Raw genomic sequence first — 22,445 nt, 5'->3', positions numbered from 1 at the left:
GATGAGGTGTATAGTTGCCTGAAGTGGGCTGCATACAGAAGATGGTGGTGACAGGATCCACCAGACAAACTGGACTATAGCTGCACACATACTGTAGGGTAGGGGAAAGGTCTATTCAAAGTCCTAATAATCGCACCAGCATTTACTCCAATAACATTCACCTTGGAAACACACAAATCACTCTGGGGGAGGTTGGTTATGGGGTTGGGGATGCAAGTCAACACAGAAACTCCTCTTCCTAAAACACAAAGAACTGTGAAATGTCTCTGAAGCCAATAATGCCCTCTAGGTGAGATGAAGGGAGCAAAGGGAGGGAGCACATGAAAATCACAAAATAACAAATAACCAGACACACAAAAATGGACAGATAAAACAGGCAGAATGACACAAAGGTTGTTTTGTTTGTTCTTATATCCACACAGATCAAGATATATAGAATATGCACATAGAGTTACCAAACAAGAAAACCAGGGCAGATCTGAAACAGCAGCATCATCATCAGCATCGCATAGGGTTTTTGTGACATAAAACACACATAACACTCAGTCACGTATCATTTAAGTGCATATAGTATGTACAACACCAATATCCTAAGTGTAGGCTACTGGAATGGGACAGTGGGACATAAGGCTGAAACTAGCCTGTGGTGATGTTTGTTTGTTTGCTAGAAGAGTTTGATTAGTGTGACAGGGAGAGGGGAGCAAACCTTTGCCTAGAGATAATTCAGAGTATTTAACAGACTCCCCTTTCAGAAGTTTCACAAACAAACACTGCCCTTTTTCTTCAGGAAAGGGATGTATGACGTATTCACCTTTCCCTACACCTCATCATGACCCCCATCCCACATGGGAGTGGTCCCCCCCCTCCCATAACCCCTAGTACTGTAGTTAAAGACAGGCCATGCGCCAGCAGTCATTCATGCTGATACATATAACAGGAAGCACATTTTGGTTGCTAGTTTTTTTGTTGTCTCTGTTTGGTTTTTGTTTTATATGAAATCATGCTTCTAGCCTAGTAGTTAATGTTTTTTTGATTGTTTCTTTAAAAAAAAAAAAAAGTACGAAAACTACAAGTAAATCCATTTCCTTCTCCGGTGAGTGCGGATCATCGGCGTAGCCATTGTGGTTGTCGTTATTATGAAGTTGGTGTTTTGTCGTTCAGATCTCTTTTCTTTTATCTCCATTATTACACTCCTCTTCATGTGCACTCTTCCTCCTGTCTCCTGCTGCCGGTCATGTGTCTAAGTAGGGTTGTTTTGGTGTGGGGTTCAACTCCTGGAGGGAAAGAGAAACAAAGGTTCATATGGCACAAGGACAAGCTTCCCATCAGTGTGAGGAGAATCAGACCAAACAGTTATGTTATATCGGTATGCAGTTTTCTCTAATCTTTGTAGAACCATCTGCAACTGGACATTTGTAATATAACTGTTTTCTGTAATCAAGAACAGAGTATCAGCAATACCAGGTTAGCTCAAATCTATGGCGGCGTTTTCCATTAGCCAAGCAGTAACCTCGTATGGAAACATTCACATATTAGGGTTTCTAACAGTAGCTAGGTCAGAGCTTGTCTAACAAATGTCCTTGGACAAAGAGGCAATTTACCCCAACCTTCCTTTCAAGCTTGGAAATAGGGGACTCCAGACACCAGAGTCATATATACAATGCCATCAGCAAGTATTCATACCCCTTGACTTATTCTACATTTTGAATTCAAAATGGATTCAATACATTTTTTCTCACCTAATACCCAATAATGACAAAGTGAAAACATGTTCTTAGAAATTTTGTGCAAATGTATTGAAAATGAAATACAGAAATATCTCATTTACATATGTATTCACACACCTGAGTCAATACATTGTTAGAGTCACTTTTGGCAGTGATTACAGCTGTGAGTATTTCTGGGTAAGTCTCTAAGAGCTTTGCACACATGGATTATACAATATTTGCCCATTATTCTTTTCAAAATTCTTCAAGCTCCGTCAAATTGGTTGTTGATCATTGCTAGACAACCATTTAAATCTTGTCATAGATTTTCAAGACGATTTTAATTCAAAACTGTAACTTGACCACTCAGGAACATACACTGTCTTCTTGGTAAGCAACTCCATTGTAGATTTGGCCTTGTGTTTTAGGTTATTGTCTTGCTGAAAGATTAATTCATCTCCCAGTGTCTGGTGGAAAGTAGACTAAACCAAGTTTTCCTCCAGGATTGTGACTGTGTTTAGCGACATTCCATTTATTTTTTATCCTGAAAACCTCCCCAGTCCTTAGCGATCACAAGCATACCCATAACATGATGCAGCTACCGCTATACTTGGAAATATGGAGAGTGGTACTTAGTAATGTGCTGCTCTGGATTTGCCACAAACATAACACTTTGTGTTGAGGGCAAAAAGTGAATTGCTTTGCCACATTTTTAGCAGTATTATTTTAGTGCCTTGTTGCAAACAGGATGCATGTTTTGGAATAGTTGTCATAAACATAAACATAGGGAGAAAAATACTGCATGTAGCTAGGCCTACTGTATTTTTCTTATCAAATCCAGTCAGACATGTACTCTATTAGTACTACACCCCCACACACTGACACACATTGAACTGACCCTTCACACCCTGCTGAATACCAACTCGAACACAGTCTACACACACTGACACACACTGACCTGACCCTTCACACCCTGCTGAATACCCACTCTAACACAGTCTACACACACTGACCTGACCCTTCACACCCTGCTGAATACCCACTCTAACACAGTCTACACACACTGACCTGACCCTTCACACCCTGCTGAATACCCACTCTAACACAGTCTACACACACTGACCTGACCCTTCACACCCTGCTGAATACCCACTCTAACACAGTCTACACACACTGACCTGACCCTTCACACCCTGCTGAATACCCACTCTAACAGTCTACACACACTGACCTGACCCTTCACACCCTGCTGAATACCCACTCTAACAGTCTACACACACTGACCACAGATTCAGCTGTAGTTTAGTCTCTCCGAAGACATTAGGACAACAAATGTGCTGTACATCCATGATCCAACTGTATATGACACACCGATACTCATCTACAACAAAACTCTACACACTAATATAATATCTTATAAAGTTCTATATGTACTGATGTATCTGATGTATGTTACTTTCTGATAGAATATTTGGAAGTACTGTAGACAGGGGGAGATGGGCAATTAAGAGACAAAGGGAGGAAAGTTCAAGGCCAAAGGCAGGAAAGGCTGAGTTGGGACTTGTACCTCTGTTGCCAGCACAAATGTATAGTCAACATTAAATGTGAATCTACTAAATGAATACCACCCCACAGTCATACTGCAATATAATAATGCACAGTAGTGGCATCGAATGCAAATGATACTGTATTAGTTCAAAGCTAATCCACATCAAATGTCACTCTGCACTGCAGTACTAAAAGTAATACTGAATTAATGTAACAACATTATCAGGTCTATTTAATCCAGACAGAGAAGCAGGATTAAATGGAGGAGCCCTAACCCAGGTGAGAGGTGTCTCATTGGGTCAGTCGGTCCCGTACCTGCGGGGACGCTTCACTCTGCCACTGTCTGCATGCCTCACTGCTTTACTCTCCGCAGACTGGCACATTTCACTATCTGAGCACCCTTCTTCACATCCACAATATCCGGCTACATCGGGGGGTGGTGGGAGAGGGTGGAGGGAGAGAGCCAGGGGCAGAGGAGGAGGATAGGAGAGGGCCAGAGAAGGGGTGGAGAAGCGGAGGAGAGGAAGATGGGAAGAGGAGGGTGAGAGTAGGATGGAAAGGTGGAAGTAAAAGTTAGGGGGAATTAGTGGGAGAACAAAAAGATGGAGAGGAGCGAGAGGGAATCAGGAAATAGGGAGAGATAGAGGAGGGAATCAGGAAATAGGGAGAGATAGAGGAGGGAATCAGGACATAGGGAGAGATAGAGGAGGGAATCAGGAAATAGGGAGAGATAGAGGAGGGAAAGATAGAGGAGGGAATCAGGAGATAGGGAGAGATAGAGGAGGGAATCAGGACATAGGGAGAGATAGAGGAGGGAATCAGGACATAGGGAGAGATAGAGGAGGGAATCAGGACATAGGGAGAGATAGAGGAGGGAATCAGGAGATAGGGAAAGATAGAGGAGGGAAAGATAGAGGAGGGAATCAGGAGATAGAAGAGGAAATCAGGACATAGGGAGAGATAGAGGAGGGAATCAGGACATAGGGAGAGATAGGAGGGAATAGTGGAACAGTGTGTGAGAAGTGAAACAGGACGTGGTGAAGAGGTGTATGAAGAGACGATGGAGAGGAGAAGAGGTTAAAAGTGAATATTGAGGTAAGGAGCGAAGAGAGAGATGAGGGGAAGACAACAAAAGGAGAGGAGTGGAGAGAATTCAATGATGGAAAGACAGCCAAGCCAAGAGAGTTGGGGTGGGGGTTGGGAAAGACAGACAGGAAAAGAGAAAAGGGAGAAGCATCAGAAACATTGACATGGAATAGAGAGTACTGCAGGTTGGAGTGATACAGCACACAGTCAGTTAATGGACCAGAGACTTTGAATGGATGGAGGTAGAGAAGACAGATTGACTGATTGTCTATGTGGGTTACTGAAGGGGAAAGAATGGACCTCATTACATTAGCACAGCAATAGGAACCAACCAACAGCCAGCCATTCATATCAACTGGAGAGAAAGAGACATTTATCTATGTACTGACTGGAGACACAAAGCAGATATCCATGACTGCTGTTAGGAAACCTGGAAGTGTTAGTTTGTTGTTTCAGCCAACGCAGAGAGACAGTGCAAGCTATCAGAGCAAAATGCAGTTGTGGATTATTTGGTTGGTCCTACATGCAGGTCAGGACATGATGGGGAAATGAAGCACGGATGAGTGAGACTTGCAAGGTGGATGGATAGTACACTAAAGCAAGGAGAATCCAAGAGGCTAGTACACTATAGCAAGGGGAAGCTAAGAGGATAGTACACTACAGCAAGGGGAAGCCAAGAGGGCAACACTCACACAAGCAATCTTTTTTTCTTCCGTTTGTTTGTAGCTAAGGGGGTTGGGGAATGTTAACACAGGTCGATCTAAATTACAAACACACATACCTCATTCACACACCACAGGCCATGCAGGTTTAGCCCACGATGCTCTAGTTTGGACTAGCAGAGGAATCTATATATCCCAGCACAGTAAAGAGTTCCTAGTTCCCAGCTACACCCTAGTCATCTTCTGTAGTGGTTGATTGCTGCATTGAGTCCCTATATACATTCAAGGCAGTATACATGGGTCCCTTTAGTTTGAGTCCACTTTGTGAATCAATGCTCTTCCTATGTCAGATGACTGAGTTTGTTTAGAGTCTCAGCAGTACAGTAGCCCAGGTGAGTGTGGCCTGGCTGATGCAGGTCAGTGGCCCACCTTGCTGCTCAGGACGGCGTAGTTCATGAACTGCTCCGCTTCAGCCTCCAGCTCATCCTGCAGAGAGCCCTCCACGCCCACTGACCGCTCCTGACACCCCTCATCACCCGAGCCCTTCCCCCTGTGCACCACTTTCCGCACAATCTACACCACACACACACACACCAGGGGAGGGATACAGAGCAGGATGATAGAGGGTGGTGGGAAAGACAGGTAAAGAGAGAGGTAGAATGAGAGAAATGCGGGGAAGGAAGGAAAGATTGAATGAGGTTGAACCTACACGTAAACTCACTATATTGAGTTCTCTGTGTACCTCTCACTCACAGTAAAGGACCTTAATGTTCATTAGAAAACACTGTCCTGGTTATATGTATCATCCTCATTATAGCTGTGACCCACAACCTTTCATACAGTAACTACACATGACTGTGACACGCCATTTTCCCATGCCGCGATTACAGAATCATGACATGGGAATAAGTCAAGGCATGCTGATGAATGTGATGGTTCTTGATTATCAATGTGATAATCATTTCTATGAGGATGAGTGTGGTGAGTTGAAGGTGAATAGTAACAGGGGGGACTGGTAGATGGGTCACAGCGCAGGGCTGTAGAGTAGAGAGAGGCATGCTGGAATACATATCTGACCTTCTTGGTGACAATGTTTCCGTGCTCGTCTGTGAACTGCTCCTCGCTCACTTGTTCCCCTGGGAGATCCTTGGCCTCATCACCCTACAGGACAGACAACATGTACTGAACATCGCAAAACAATACTGTCATACTGTAGTACACATGGTATATCGTCCCACATCACACACCTGCTCATAGATTCATGGCAAATGAATCAACAGCACACACTTATACAGTAAGGAGTCTGACTCAGAGAGAAAACCACGAGTCAAACAGAAAGAAACGTTTCCTGGAATCTAGAGCACTTTAAAATAGCCCCCCAGAGAGAGAGTCTCATCATTTAGCCGTTGTCACCAACCCCAACCCCCGGAGACAGAGAGAGAAACAACAGAGAGATATACAGTAAAGATCAGGGGATCACTAATGGCACTGCTGTGGTGTTAGCACTAATACAATCACAGTGGATGAGGTTCATGATAATACAGCTATTACTCCCTAATAACATGGGAGGCGCCAGCACAGCTATTTATAATCTTAAGGTCCCACAGTTTAACTAGCTAGACAGAGCTAGACAGCTAGCTATATGGTTATGGGAAAAGCTGCCCTCTCCCCCACAATCCATAGAGGCAGGAATGAACAGAGTTAGAGGTTTAGAGGAGGAGGAGAATATGATAATGGGGGTGGTAGAGGACTACACTCCTTATTAGGGCCGGGACGATGCCAGTATCACGATACTCGTTAGTATTGTGACAAGGGAACAAATCACGAAGTAGATGTAACTTCTTTAGGAAAACAGCCCTAATGTTGGAAACAAACATCATTATGATGTGATCCAGAGTCACATTTCATTATTTTCCAAGCTTTAGCACACAATATTTTACATACAGCAGGTTTTTAACGGACCAAAGAGTTTGGTCTGCTTCGAGCTTTCATTTTTGTCATGGAAAAAATACAGCCCTAGTCCTTATTACAGTGAGTTTCGAGACTGAGCTGAGCTCATAGGTTTAAACACTAACAGTTAGACCACACAGGTTAAAACCATTCACAGCCACAACAGCACGTATAAGGCCTGTATAAGTGGGTCTCAACTGTAGGCCTATGGTTTGTTTGAACATCCCTAGTTTTCTTCTTACCTCCCTCTGTTACTACTATATGAACAATACTATCCAGAGAGATGTTCCTTGAAAATACTGAAAAACAAAAGTTGTGCAAACTACTCCTATCATGTATCCTGTATAATTAAATTCTACAATATAAATTAATGACTGTTTTATTAACACAATCTTTGCTCACTGAACCCATTACAGCGGAGAAATTGCATTGTCAGAAGTTAATGTGGTAAACAAACAGAGAGAGGTATGTCTCTCCACTCGCCCCTGACCAACATTTCCCTCTGTCGCAGCCAAACCTTAAATTACCTCGGAGCTTCACAATTACCTCGGAGCTTCACACTCACACACACACACACACACACACACACACACACACACACACACACACACACACACACACACACACACACACACACACACACACACACACACACACACACACAGTTTGTTTCCACCACGCTTTCTTTTGATGATTTTCCATTGCTAGTCAATTCTCTCATCCTTTCCTTCCCCACCCCTCTCTGTGGGGTACCTGGAGGATGACCCTGCGGCGGACCACACGGGTGGTGACGTTCTCCTCCTCGTCGGCCACGCCCTCAGCCTCACCCAGCTCGCGGTCCAGCGCAGCATGCACGTAGGAGAGCACAGAGCGCAGGGAGCCGCTGGCTATATGGATCACATTCTGACAGCTTATCACCAGGAAGGCCAGCAGCACAAAGCTGAAGAGCAGCTCAGTTACCATGGCCCACATCACTGCCCCTCCAAGCTTCTACCTCTGGGCAGAGTGTGTCCAACCAAGCGATCCAGTGGAGCACACTACACACCCACTCTCACACACCCACAACACACACTAACACACACAGGCCTGTGCAGGCTCTCGTCGACTCTCCACCGATACTTCTCTAGGTCAGTCTGGAGCAACAGCTGCACCCTCGGGCCTTCACTTCTTTCAACAGGGCTGGCGTCGTCTCCTTCTATCTCTCCCTCTGTTTGTGTCCCTTCTTCAGCTCTACTCCACCAGACCCTGTTCCCTCTTTCTCTGGCTCCTTCTCCCTTGCTCTCTCAGTCTGTCAGCTGGTCAGTAGGAATGGCTGACCCATGCCATCAGATCCAGGCGGCTGCAACCTTGGGAGGCTCCTATTTCCTCTCCCTCTCTTTCGTTCACCCTCTCTCTCTCCCCTCGTCTGTGCAAACCAAACCCTCTCACCCTTCACCCCTCTGCTCTCTCCCAGCCATATGATCCGTAGTCTTTAAATACCTCTGGCTGTTCTAGAGAGGTGCTCTGCTCTGCTCTGTAAGTCTGAGAGGCTGAGTGGCTGAGAGGGAAGAACACTGAGACACTTGCACCCCGACCTTCAGGCCTCCCTCAGGAACTCAAACTATTCTCCCTCTGGTACACACAACTTACATTATTACTTCTCATGGCATGTAGGTATATATTCCACCACACATACATACGTTATTATTCTGTCATGGTTTGGGATCAATTTCACTTACACAGTACAGTAAGATGCAGATAGCCTACAGCAAGACCATTTCCTGCCACTGGTTCTCCATGGGAAACAATGTTATCTGTGGTAACTGTACCAGGGATAGCCCACAGAGACTCAAACAGCAAAAGTCCCTCTTTGCCCTCTCACAGCGTGGTAAAGTTGACATGTCCTTTAGGGTGCTCTGATTGGTCTGATGCAGTGCCAGTATACTACAGTAGATGACACGTGTGATGGGGTGGGATTGGGGATCCAGTGACAGGGGCTGCTATATTTGGCTTGACAGGCTGTTCCTGCCCTTCTTGGGCCTTCTGTGTGTGTGTGTTTATATGGGTGTGGGATTACAGTACCATAAATAATGGAATTCAGTCATAGCCTACTGCCACTGGTTTTGGACTCTGATCAGACAACTCCTACAGCATTAACACAGTTTTTACATGATGAGCTGGATCATTTACAGTCCTGTCCATACCTAATGTATTATAGCTGCCTTTAATCAAAGTTTACTTACCATCTCAAGGATATGTCAAAACTTACCTATGCATACTTGGGCCAGAGTTATTGTACTTCATTTAAGCGTCATATAACATGTGATAGCTAAGACAATAGCATGGGTTTCCCACTCACCTGCCCCCTCAGGCGTACTTCGTCCCAGGTCCGCAGCTCTGGCACCCTGTGAGGGAACCCCAGGCCCTTCTCAAATGGCTGGGTGCCCCTGAAGTGCCCACGCAGGATCTCCGTGTGCCCCATGTCCCGCACTGGCTGAAGCAAGGCCTCCTGGGACACGCGTGACTGGCTGGGGTCCACGTCCATGGCGGCGCGTACTGATGACATCATAGAGTCCATGGCCTGCCTGGGTTTGGCTGTCTGCGAGCCCACCCAGGCCTGAGTGTGGTCCGTGACAGGTTGCCAGCCTGGACCCGACTGCTCCTGCAGGTAGGACAGGAAAGAGCCTCCACCTCCACCGCTGCCTCCACTACCACCACTGCCACCACTGGACCTAAGGAGGCAGAGGATGAGTGAGAATAGGAGGAGAGAGATGGAGAGAGGACAAGTGAGAGGAGGAGAGAAAGGAGAAGTGAGAGTAGAAGAGACAAAGGGTCAAAGGAGGAGAAAAAGGCCAATGTGTATCAAATGTGTGTCAAACATAAGCTGACTAATATTCCTTCATAGAACACTCTTTTACCAGAACTAAATATTGTACTATTAGGTTAGGAAACACAGCAACATTGACCTGTCCTGAGGCTCAGTCAGTTGTCTCAGAGGTGAATGTCTGTACTCTGGATCACCCCCTGTCTGGCCAGTGCTGTGTCCAGCTGAGCTGCAGACTGACTGACTGAGGTCTGAGGACACACTCACCTGTCTCCATTACGATCTGCCACGCGGCTCAGACCGGGCGACTCGCTCAGCCGAGCGTACACCCGCTGCTGTTGTCCTGCAACAAGAGAAAGCCCTTCCTCTGAGCCTGTCCCTCCTCCTCCTCCTCCTCCTCCTCCTCCAGCTCCATCTCCACCCGTCATGTTGCCTCCGACCGCTGCTGCCTCCGACGTCACGACATTTGACACTTGACCTTTGTCCAGCCCATTAATGCTGTTGACCGCGGCGGCGATGGTGCCTCCGAACGAAGAAGGTGTGGCAGGGGTGGCGGTGCTGAATGAGGCAGGGGTGGCAGGTGTGGCGGTGCTGAACGAGGCAGGGGTGGCATGTGTGGCGGTGCTGAATGATTCAACAGCCCCCATCTCTGAGTTGTCCTCCACCAGCTCCATAGATCCACTCAGCCCCCCGCCCCCACCGCTGGCCCCACTGCCCGGCCGGCCCAGGCTCCCATACGGCAGCCCCAGCAGCCCCTCCGAGTCGTCGGCATTGCTGCACTCCAGCGAGGAGTCCTCCACGGCCACTAGGGAGGGGCTGTTGCCAGAGGGCCACACCTGCACATCGGATATCTCCATGAGCGTGTCCTCCTCAGTGGTGGCCATTGGAGCACACTCCAGACTGGAGACTTCCTGCCAGTAGGGCTCGTTGCCCAACGGGGAGGGCAGGCTGTACTGCATGGAGGGAGGGGAGAGCAGCTCCTCCTGCATCAGCCCGTAACCTGGAGCGACACAGAGAGAGGCACACTGACACGGGCCCCCCGCCTTACCTCACCTCGCCCCCACCTCGCCCCACCAACACCGGGAGGGACCCCAGGGGGGGATGTGCCCCTGCCCAGGAGCAGGGCAGCCAGGGGAGGTGGCAGAGGGGGAGCCCAGGGGGCACGGAGGGAGAGGGGGAGAGGAAGGGGCCAGACAGTGGGATCTCAAGAAGAGGTGCAAGGAGATGGGGGCAAGGGAGCAAGGGGGGCTTCTGGGGGGGTTAACAAGCCAGATCAGCCAGCACTGACAGTGAGAGCAGCAGTGGAGGCAGCAGCAGACACACAGCCAGAGCCAGGGCCAGAGCCAGGGCCAGAGCCAGGGCCAGGCAGAGAGACAGACCAAGAGAGAGAGGCCCGCTGGTGACTGGTGCTGCTCCGCTGTCTGCCACCTGCAGGTAGAGGGACAGGAGTTACTGCCTCTGCCCCGAACCAACCTGGGGCTGGGACACACACCTGTCCGCCTGGGACACACACTTATACACACATACACATGCCATACACACAGCCATACACACAAAGGCTTACACACACACACACACACACACACACACACACACACACACACACACACACACACACACACACACACACACACACACACACACACACACACACACACACACACACACACACACACACACACACACACACACACACACACACCCATACAAACCAGGCAAGTTAAATATTCTAGTCAGGCTGAACAGCATGCTTGCAAGCAATCTTGTTCTTCAACAAACGCACAAACACACACTCTCACCTATCCACCCACCACAACAGACAATACAGTACAAACCTTAGAAAACAAAAAAACACAACCACATACAGGTACACACTACACACATACACGCACTCACACCACACATACATGTTTATATACAGTTTCATTTATTATAGCTCACAGCAAGCATAGCTGCCCCAAACCCCATTTTATATCAACAGGGAATCTAACGTTGAGAATTTGCTACGCATGATGACTGATGAACCTTTGACTCAAGTCACTCCAACAACACCTCTAGTTGAGAATAGACATTTCTTGTCTGGTATCATGAAGAGTGGTTTAAGTTTTGAACATGCAGTGGTGTGGTGCATTAAGCATGGTATGTTCTCTTCCGTGGACAGCCTCTGAACAAGAGAACGGTGCCAAAGCTGCTTTCTGTCTGCTCTCTTTCAACTCTCACGCTAGCTCACATTTCAGTGGGAGTGAACTAAATATCTACTGTATGAGAAATGACCTGAGAGAAATAGCCAAGTAAATTAAATGTCAAATTCAAGGTCAGGAAGACCAAAGAAACGTTTTGATTAGTTGAACAACCATCAGGCCTCGACAGATACAGCGGTACTGCAGTTGAGGAAAAGTTGTCCTTTCAGTGCAACTAACTAAGGATGGCTATAGATACAAATCTAAAAATAAATACTATTGTGCAACAGTAGCTACTGTACTTCTCTACAACTGAGATGACCATGAGGAACATAAAGATATTTTGAATCAGACAAATAAACCCAGTGATGAATGGATATGTATATTGCGCCATTTAATTCTGACTGACCAGTGGTAGAAATGGAATTGATTACATACTGGCATTAACCGAGAGAAGAGACTAGATTTAGCACGAGGTGGAGAAGACAAGAGCTGTGAGGAGGGAGTGGAGGAGGCAGTAGTGTGTGTGTGTGTGTGTGTGTATTTGTGTGTGTGTGTGCAAGCGTAAGAACACTATGTGTGTGTGTTTGTGTGTATGCATGCGTGAGAGAGAGGTGCAACATGATTCATTGTTGGCGGTGAGTTACGTTGAATGTGCAGTAGGTATAAGGGACACCAGCTGACCTGGACCTCTCATCTCTCTGAGTTACAAGACAGCAGAACCTCTCTGAAGACCTCCCATACGACCGGGGAGGCTGTTTACATGTGGGTCACAAGTTCAACACATTTCTCTATATCAGTTATTCACATACCAAGCATCCTTCAATAAGATATACATAACCCCTGTACTATAGAATTCTCTTAACATTTCCACAACCTTTAAGACTTCCAGCTGATAAACTTTCCTATATACATTACTCTATAGCCAGTGGGGTGAGGATGATTCATGCCATATAAATATCACAGTATACTGTATGTTTGTAATACCATCTTTTGAGGTTGTGTATGTTGTTATGGAACCAATAACTAGCCTGCTAATATTGTTGCACTTGCTAATTTTAGGGGACTTAGTCTTAGTTAACTGGTCTGTAACCTGATTTAAGATGTGCATCAATGTGAGAAATCAGTGTATGAGGACGATTGTATGTACATGTGCCCAGGGAGACAGCCACCTTACCTTCGGTCCAGTACTACAGATTGTAACTACAGATAATGTGATCTAACAACAAATTGTTGGTATCCGTTATACTGGGAGTTGCAGGTTTGCCTATACAAAACGTTGTCAGCGATTTTTCAACTAGCCTGGTATTGGCGATACTATCTTCGTTCTCGATTTGTTGAAACAGGAGTCTCCTAAAATGTCTGTGTCCAGTTGCAAGGAGTCTGTTTTAATTTAGAAAATGATCTTTAATTATAAGAAGTAAAAGTTTTGCTCCATGAAGTAATCCAACAATGTGTACGCTGCCATCTAATCTATTTCAAGTCTTCTCTCATTGATCGAGACAGGTGTCTGTCATCATGACATGCAGCACATTGTGGTGGACACCCACTTATCTCAATCAATGAGAGGAGACTTGAAATAGACAAGATGGCCGTGTACACATTTTGGATTACTTCATGGAGCAAAACATTTATTTTAATAACGGAGCATTTTCTAAATTCAAACGACCCCCTGCAGCTGGACACAGACATTTTATGAGACTGTTTCTGCAAATTGAGAATGACGGCAGCATCGCCAATACCAGGTTAGTTTAAAAATCCCCGGTGATATTTTTTATGGGCAAACCTGTAACTACCAGTATAATGGATATCAATTTCTTCGGGTTAAATGACATTACCTGGTGTTACAATCTATAGCTAGTCCAGGGCCAGCTCTGTCATGACCTCTTGGTCAGCCAGTCCAAGCAGATTATTCATATGTTCATGGTGACAAAATAAACATGTACAAAAACCAAACTATAAAAGGCATGCCAACTGAAGAGGTTAACTAACACAAAGAAACAAACAAAGGCCGCCTGAGAGGCTTCTGGCCTCCTCTCTCCAGGACAGACAATTATCTTGATCGCTCGCACATGAGGAAATATCAAAGCTTCCTGGCAGAACAGACTTTGACCCAGTTGGTGCTGCCACCTGGGGATGGAGTTTGGAAGTATATCCTGGTAGTGTGTTAGTCTATGCCCTACCACTAACCTTCCCCTCATATCATAACAATGTGCACTTGAATAATCTGAACACTTACGGTAGCTGACAATACTGTCTCCTGGTGATCAATATGTTTCTACTGTACATGGTTTTAGATTGTCTGTGTCTCTGACCCTCTAAAAGACAATCTAAAATCTGTGTGTTGGTGAGTGAGCCTGCCATCCAGTCTCGTTGCCATCCAGTCTGGTTGCCAGTCCTTCTCTCTCTCTATGTTTGTGTCTGGGGGTGGTGTCACTCCCATGGTCAGTTGGACGGTGACAGAGAGAGGGAGGAGGGGATGGGGGATTAGGGGAGTGTGTTAGTGAGAAGGAATGAACATGGTGGCCTGACCCTCCTGGTGAAAAGACAGCACACTGTAAACATAGAAAACTGGCTGAAGCTCACATACAGAGTGAAACACATACAGAGTGAAACACATACAGAGTGAAACACATACAGAGTGAAACACATACAGTCACACACAGACAGGAAAAAGGCACACACTGAAATACACAAAGACAACACACTGGACAAAACACATAAAAACACAGACATACACACACACACACACACACACACACACACACACACACACACACACACACACACACACACACACACACACACACACACACACACACACACACACACACACACACACACACACACACAGAAACACAGAAACACACACACAGAAACACACACACACACCAACGCGCATAGATCAGAGAGATTCAATGGAAGGGTCACATGAACACACTCCCTGCAAATATGAGGTGTGTGACAGAGAAGAGGCATAGATACTACATCCCCTAATTCTGGAGTGACTCAAAGACACATGACAATCCCACACATACATACAGACAACAGACCAACAACACTTCACAACACTCATACATGAACAGAGCAGTCACAATACATGGTTAAAAAAGGGTTCAGGTTCTTTTTTTTACCACCCACAAGGAATACAATATTATAGAGGATCTAAACAGGCAGACTAAACAGTCGGGTCATTCCCCAGCATCACAGGAGGCTGCTGAGGGGAGAACGGCTCATAATAATGGCCGGAACGGAGCAAATGGAATGACATCAAACACCTGGAAACCATGTGTTTGATATATTTGATACCGTTCCACCAATTCTGCTCCAACCATTACCACGTGCCCGTTCTCCCCAATTAAGGTGCCACCTGTGCCCAGCATGCATACCATGCAATATCAGTCTGTTAGTAAAGCAGCTACAAGGCGCAGAGGCATGCACAGCTCCCAGACTAAGTCTCCCACAGGCCACTGCAACTGCAACCTCATTACAATGCTTCCATGCAAGCATATCGGAGGTGGGAGACGAGAGTGGGCCTCATGCAGGGCAGGGCAGGGAGGAAAACACAGATAGGGAACATAGGAGGGAAGAGGACAGATAGAGGAAGACAGAAAAAAGACAGGCCCAGAGCAAAAGAGAGACAGACAGAGACAGGAGACAAGGAAGAAAGAGGGAGAGATGGACAGAGAGTGTGACAGAGCGAGGGACACCTCCCCCTTCCGCGGGTGCTGAGCACACAGTGTGTGAGAGGGATTGGTCACAGAGCAGACGGTTAAAAAGTGGAATTTTCAAGAGTACAAAAATAAAGAGTTATAAAAAATGATGCACAACTGGTCGTCAAAATAAAGGTGAGGGCCAGAGGTCAACATGAGGTCGGAGGGCATGAGTTCAGAGGTCGGAGAGGAGGAGTGAGAAGGAGGAAGAGTAGGGCGGCTGGGCTGCAGATGACATGTCCGGAGAAACACAAAGAGAGAGGGGACAGATAGTCAAAGGGAACAAGTAGGGGGATCCCAGAGGAACAAACAGTACATCGAACGGAACAACCCCCTGTCTGAAGAGACTCATACGACGCAGCCATGCAGAGAGAAAGTAATGTGTTACCCTTACAGGAGCCTCCCAAACCTCTCTGGTATTACTAAACTGATCACATCGCTTTTATTGAATCACAAATTATGTGTCTCAGACACAAACCACTCAAAACACTAGAGCTAAGAAAGGGAATTGAATGGCAAAATCACTAAGAGCCCAATGTGACAAAAAAAAGGAAAAGACAGGGACAGGTAGACTGGAAGGTACTGTAAAAATAAATGTTTTACACAATGTCTAAAGTATAGAAAAACAACATGTTTCATATAGATAGTCTGCCTGGGTTAAGAGTATAATGTGGGATTTAGTTACAGTCTCCAGGTTTAGATTCCTACTTCAAAATCTATTGATATCTCAATTCCTATGATTGTGAAGGTTAATTAGGGAACTTGTAATAGTCACCAAGGGAGTAATCATCTTCCAGACTGACAGTGAGCCAGAGAGTGAATCCTCATTCTGTACCATCCCCTAATATCACATACTGTGTTATCTATCTACATCTCTCTTTGTCAGGAACAAAACTGTTCATAACATCAGTCATATCATCAGTCTGAACTCATATAAATCATAGACCTCTTGAAAATCATTGTTGTAATAAACACACAATACCATATCTGGAGGTCAGGTTGGTATTGTCCCGTGAGAGTGTGACCACCTTGTTACACAGCCAGACAGACAGCATCAAAGGAAAGAGCTTTGGGAGGCAGACTGGACAGGTGTCAGGTATCAGATTCACTGCAGCTGTGATCTGACTGAGCATCTCCTGTTTGTCCCTTTGTCCCTCATGGTCATATCTATGCATGAGTTACATCACCAGTCATTGCTCCAGTTTTCACTGAAGGGACCTGGCACTGGCACCTGCAGTGATGACACGAGACACTGGGGCACAGAGCAGAGCCAGAAGAGAGGCCACAGCACTCCAGTGATGGTCAGTCCAGTGCGTTTGTTTTTCCTCATGCTGGTCCAGGGATGAAATTGGAGTCAATCTGATGTATATCATGCTCGTGTAAAATAATAAACCATGAGGAAAAGGAGTCAACATTTGAGAAGTGACCACTGGAAGGAAAGCCAACTACAGTATGCTTGAAAGAAAAGCTTCAGACTGGATGTAGGAGTTTTTTACAGACAGAAGACATCCTGCACTTTATCTGGCCTATGTAGGCAGATTGGGGTTTAAATCATGTTGGATGAAGATTAACATAATCCACTCATAACCAATATCATACTTTATAGGATGTAATAACATAAATCTGTCACATACACAGATATGACACAGTAGTGAGGCAGTGTAATAACTTATGCACTGAATAAAGATCCAACAAAATGTACATTTGGCATGAACAGAATCTGAGACTCACCCAACACACCATACACACCAACTAACACTAAGCATTTCGGTAATTTTATCTCTTTATTTTTAAATCATCAACTCTCCTATTGCTAATAACCTTATCAAACACAAATTAAAACAAATGTTTCTTGAAGTTGCAATCTTAAAATATATCAAATAAGTATCTCTATTTTAATCTATACTATTGTTGGCACGCTCCGTTCATATTTCTTATATCCATATACCAGTAATAGTTTCTCCCCCCAGAAAAATGTTTCAAGGGCCATTTCAGTGGGAGAGATCCTAAAGTCCTAAAATCTAGCTGGTACTACTAGACAAGGTTGTGATTCTGATTAAAGGCACTATAGGTCATTGATTAATTGTATTCAACCAGAAACAAGGGAATGTATCTGAGTCAGGCTTTAGAGTGCCACCACAGAGGCAGTTGTTGTCAGAGTGTCTTGAGCCCTGGTCCAGGTTGCTGCGTTATACATATGTAGAAATCTCAAGTTTATGGCAGTAGCATAGAACAGCCCTTGACTGAGGATTGAGGCAGGAAGATGATGGTGGCAGTAGAGAGGAAGAGGAGAGAGAAGAACTGGTAGAATATGGGGGTTGGGTGTGGGAGAAGGCTGCATGGGGAGGGGAGAAGCCTTACCATTGCTCAGGCTGGGGGAGACGTGGTCACTCTCGTTGTGTCTGCGTCTGCTTGACTCCCGGGCCTGCCTCCCTGCAGGCTGTGGCCCCTGGCCCTCCAACATGTTCACTATGTCCATCCGGTCAATGCTCTTCAGAGCTGTATACAAACTATCCACTGCACATAGGAGCCACAAGAGACAAAGGGAGACAGAGAAAGGCGGAGGAGAGAAGGATAGAGAGAGAGAAAACAGAGACGAGAGGCAGGAAAATGGGAAATGGACAGTTAAATAACAGACAAGAAAATTGAAGATATTATGAGGAGAATAAGGAAATGGTTTACCAGTACTCTGACAGACCCAGGTCTGTCCCAGAAAACTAAAGAGTTAGCACAATGTTAATATAAGATACTGCATAGACTGGAGAAGTCTCACGTGCAAATCCAGGAGCCAGTGCAAGACTGTACTGGTGGGTGAGTGGAGAATGGAGATGATGAATTTAGGACAAGAGGATGCACAGGAGGGATCCACTGACCTATATATGGGATCTCAGGTACTTACTCTTGGCTCTCTTGCCCTCACGGGTGGCCCATAGGTTGAGCAGGGCAGAACTCTGCTCCAATAGGGAGTTAGGATTCTCCACACGGATCTTATTAATGTCATCTACACTGAACTGTAGCTCCCTCGCCAGCTCTGGAGAGACAAAGGTGGAGGAGGTACAGACCATTGAGAGACAGAGGCAGGGGGGAAGGGAAAAGCAGCCCCAAGCCATTAAACACTGATACAACACAGGCACAAGACACAGACGCTCATTCCACTCACTCACCAGCCCAGCTCAGTCCCAACTGTTCAGCTATCAAAGCCATCTTCAACTCTGTCCTTTCCATGGCACTCATTGATGCTGCAGAAACCAGACCACAACTGATACTTTAACATGAGAAGTTAATGCACCGTTGTGATTATTACTGCATGAAGGGGCACATGGAATGTGAACGTGTTGGTGTGGGGTATGTCATTGTCTTATGTCAGGTAGCTTGACTAACTCGTCTGCACTGATTGAGGGTCGAGCGTCGTGTAGGAATGATGCCACCTGTCGGAAGACAATGGAGGTCTGTATGGAGTATCATAGGGATGGGATGGGATGGCAGGCACCTTTACCCATGGCAGGCTCATTCATGGCGCTGTATCTCTCTCGCAGGGCTAATGGGGTCAGAGTTCGCCTCCGGTCTTCACTACCAGCAGCCTACCAATCAAATACAAGCAAAAGCCTCTGGAATAAATCAGCACAGCAGATTTGTCTCAGATCTCACAAGTTCACAACATGAAATATGCATGTGTGTATTCTAAAATAAAAGTACAGTGCTTTTCAAAGCACCCCAAATACTTGAACTATTTGTTGAGGCCTACCTTGATACACGGGGGCATGGTAATGTTGAGGTTGCACAGCACATGTTGGCTGTCTTCGTACTTCGTAGACTTGCGTAGGAAGGACAGGAATCCAGAGTGATCCTTGCTACTGTCTCTCACCTTGGAGAGGAGAACCGAGAGAAACAGACAAGATATATTTTCAGAGTGAGAGGGAGACCCAGAGAGGGAGGGAGTAATGGAGTGAGGGATGAAGACCCAGAGAGGGAGGGAGTAATGGAGTGAGGGATGAAGACCCAGAGAGGGAGGGAGTAATGGAGTGAGGGATGAAGACCCAGAGAGGGAGGGAGTAATGGAGAGAGGGATGAAGACCCAGAGAGGGAGGGAGTAATGGAGAGAGGGATGAAGACCCAGAGAGGGAGGGAGTAATAGAGTGAGGGATGATGACCCAGAGAGGGAGGGAGTAATAGAGTGAGGGATGAAGACCCAGAGAGGGAGGGAGGGAGTAATGGAGAGAGGGATGAATACCCAGAGAGGGAGGGAGTAATAGAGGGAGGGATGATGACCCAGAGAGGGAGGGAGTAATAGAGTGAGGGATGAAGACCCAGAGAGGGAGGGAGTAATGGAGAGAGGGATGAAGACCCAGAGAGGGAGGGAGTAATAGAGTGAGGGATGAAGACCCAGAGAGGGAGGGAGTAATAGAGTGAGGGATGATGACCCAGAGAGGGAGGGAGTAATAGAGTGAGGGATGAAGACCCAGAGAGGGAGGGAGTAATGGAGAGAGGGATGAAGACCCAGAGAGGGAGGGAGTAATAGAGTGAGGGATGATGACCCAGAGAGGGAGGGAGTAATAGAGTGAGGGATGAAGACCCAGAGAGGGAGGGAGTAATAGAGTGAGGGATGAAGACCCAGAGAGGGAGGGAGTAATGGAGAGAGGGATGAAGTTCCAGAGAGGGAGGGAGTAATGGAGAGAGGGATGAAGTCCGAGAGAGGGAGGGAGTAATGGAGAAAGGGATGAAGTTCCAGAGAGGGAGGGAGTAATGGAGAGAGGGATGAAGTCCCAGAGAGGGAGGGAATAATGGAGAGAGGGATGAAGACACAGAGATGGAGGGTTAAGCACCTTGACTGAGACGGGGAGTCTGTTGTCTTTGAAGGCCTGGAAGCTAAAACAGCGAGGCTGCTGGGTAGCCTTCCTCACTGGGACCAGGTTCCCAGAACACTCCAGGTGCAGCGGCATTCCCTCCATCACCTGAGAGGGTTATACACAGACTGATCCACTCACTCCACTCACTTTACAGTGCCTCTATAGCTGAAGCTAATAAACAATGTCATAATCATGATAACCATCATTATGACTCCCTGTACTGACCTCGATGTCACGACTGCGGGCCACCTCACTGAAGTTCTCGTGTTGCTCCAGGGTTTTGTCCATCTTGTCATCAGTCATGCAGTAGCAGCGCAGGCGGCCCTCACGGACCTCGTTCATCTTGGCAAACACCACAAACTTGGCCATGTAGGGCACAGCTGAGAGCTCTCGATACAGGAGGTTGGAGAAAGACACAGCCTCGGCTGTCCTGGGACAGTCAGCCAGCCAGAACCTGAGAAGAGACACCATTGTGTAGGACTTATGGCAACTCTTAAGTTACTGATCTCATCAGGATGTGGATTTATTTGTCTAATTAACATGAATGCTAGTGAGTGAGTTGCTACACTATACTTACCGTGCTGACACATTGGTTGTGAAGTTGGCACAGTCTTTGCTATATATGAGCTTGGTGGTACCAGTGATGTCCTCCCACTGAGCTGGGGCTGTGCCACCTGGAGAGAAGGAAGAGACATCAGTTACACAAAAACATAGGAAGGAGGAGAAAAAGCAGCCGATTCTCTTATAGAATACGCCAGGAGGTGCTGATTCTGCAGGTACCATATTACGTTTGGAGCTGGCGAAATGTGAACGCTATACATTCCACTAGGGGCAACATGAGCGCCTATTACCTGCTAGTAGGCTTGCGGCTTGCTAGGGCATTGTGGACAGGGATGGGGGATGGAGGATGGGCATTTAAATGGCAGACTCCGGCTACAAAGGTTGCGTGTTTAATCCCAGTGCTAGACACTATTTCTTTTTTTAAAGCCTTTTCCAAACCTTAACCTTAGCCTTAACCATTCGGAATTAATGACATAACTTGAGTTTAACCCTATCCCTAACGCTAACCTTCACCATTCAGAATGAATCCCTAAACTTAAGTTTTAGTTTAACTTTTGAGGAGTTTGACTGACAGCTAAAATACGGCAACACCTGGTGTACTTTAAACGTCAAGCCCTGGCGTAATTCTATTACTGCAGTTACGCAATAGGTTGGCGTTTAAATTGGAGATTGGGTTGAGAAAAAGGTATATTAAACATGCAATCATGTAAATTAGACACACAAGTTGACATCCTAAACCTCATTCAGCAGGAGTGTGGAGTTCTAAGAGGTACTGTACCTAAGAGGTACTGTATCTCAAAAACCAACAAATCCATAATAGAGCAGTACGTCATTGTTTAGGTTTGTTCACAAGTGTCACATCTGCTCCTGTAATGCCCTCTACCTCTCATCCTGTGTTTCCTTGACCTGCCACCACTCCCCCAGTACTCTCTACCTCTCCCTCTCTCTGTGTGTGTCATTGTGTGGGCGGAGACAGGTGTGCTGGAGTCAGAGCAGATCCCCACCAGCTGCAACCTGTTCCATAATCAAGACCTCTACAAATACTCAGCCCTGCCACTTAGATGCTGCCAGATTGTAATCTCTGCTCAGTCAGTCTACGTTTCTAGCCGTTTGTTACTATTCAGATTCTGTTATCCTGTTTCCCTTGCCTGACGCTGTTTTCCTCTCCGCTACAGTTCTGCCTGCTCTGACTCTGGACCCTGTCTCCAGTCCCACGTCTCATCATCCTGCTACTCTGTCCTGGATTCCCCACTCTACCACTCCCTTGGATTCCCCTTCGGACCTGCTTACCCTGTCTCAAACTCTCTTGCTCCAGCCTTAGCCTCCTCACCTGGTTTCCACCAACCCGCCCGAGCTTCCCCTGACCTGCACTCCATCTCCCCCGTGTGT

The 22,445-nt window shown here is 46.4% G+C and overlaps 1 protein-coding gene across 18 annotated transcripts in view; it reads right to left on the bottom strand.

The window, feature by feature from the left end:
• Nucleotides 1-393: 393 nt before the first annotated feature.
• ank1a (ankyrin 1, erythrocytic a) overlaps nucleotides 394-22,445 on the bottom strand; it is a 65,859-nt gene continuing 43,807 nt past the window's right edge. For 9 of the 18 annotated variants that reach the window (XM_014161263.2, XM_045703147.1, XM_045703146.1 and 6 more), the window contains 14 exons: nucleotides 21,073-21,169; nucleotides 20,721-20,949; nucleotides 20,472-20,600; nucleotides 19,394-19,513; nucleotides 19,139-19,229; nucleotides 18,813-18,887; nucleotides 18,548-18,679; nucleotides 18,010-18,165; nucleotides 10,023-10,755; nucleotides 9,291-9,663; nucleotides 6,080-6,163; nucleotides 5,432-5,575; nucleotides 3,570-3,678; nucleotides 394-1,274 (listed from right to left, as the gene is read on the bottom strand). In XM_014161263.2, the coding sequence (XP_014016738.2) occupies nucleotides 3,607-3,678; nucleotides 5,432-5,575; nucleotides 6,080-6,163; nucleotides 9,291-9,663; nucleotides 10,023-10,755; nucleotides 18,010-18,165; nucleotides 18,548-18,679; nucleotides 18,813-18,887; nucleotides 19,139-19,229; nucleotides 19,394-19,513; nucleotides 20,472-20,600; nucleotides 20,721-20,949; nucleotides 21,073-21,169 (2,435 nt within the window). In that variant the 3' untranslated portion in view covers nucleotides 394-1,274; nucleotides 3,570-3,606. Of the gene's footprint in view, nucleotides 1,275-3,569; nucleotides 3,679-5,431; nucleotides 5,576-6,079; nucleotides 6,164-7,705; nucleotides 8,389-9,290; nucleotides 9,664-10,022; nucleotides 10,756-10,817; nucleotides 11,184-18,009; nucleotides 18,166-18,547; nucleotides 18,680-18,812; nucleotides 18,888-19,138; nucleotides 19,230-19,393; nucleotides 19,514-20,471; nucleotides 20,601-20,720; nucleotides 20,950-21,072; nucleotides 21,170-22,445 lie in introns of those variants that run through there. The other 9 variants (XM_045703145.1, XM_045703152.1, XM_045703148.1 and 6 more) reach the window with 8 other exon arrangements.

The sequence above is a fragment of the Salmo salar genome, chromosome ssa20, assembly GCF_905237065.1.
Source record: "Salmo salar chromosome ssa20, Ssal_v3.1, whole genome shotgun sequence".
NCBI lineage: Eukaryota > Metazoa > Chordata > Actinopteri > Salmoniformes > Salmonidae > Salmo > Salmo salar.
This window is presented reverse-complemented; position numbering and strand designations above follow the sequence as displayed.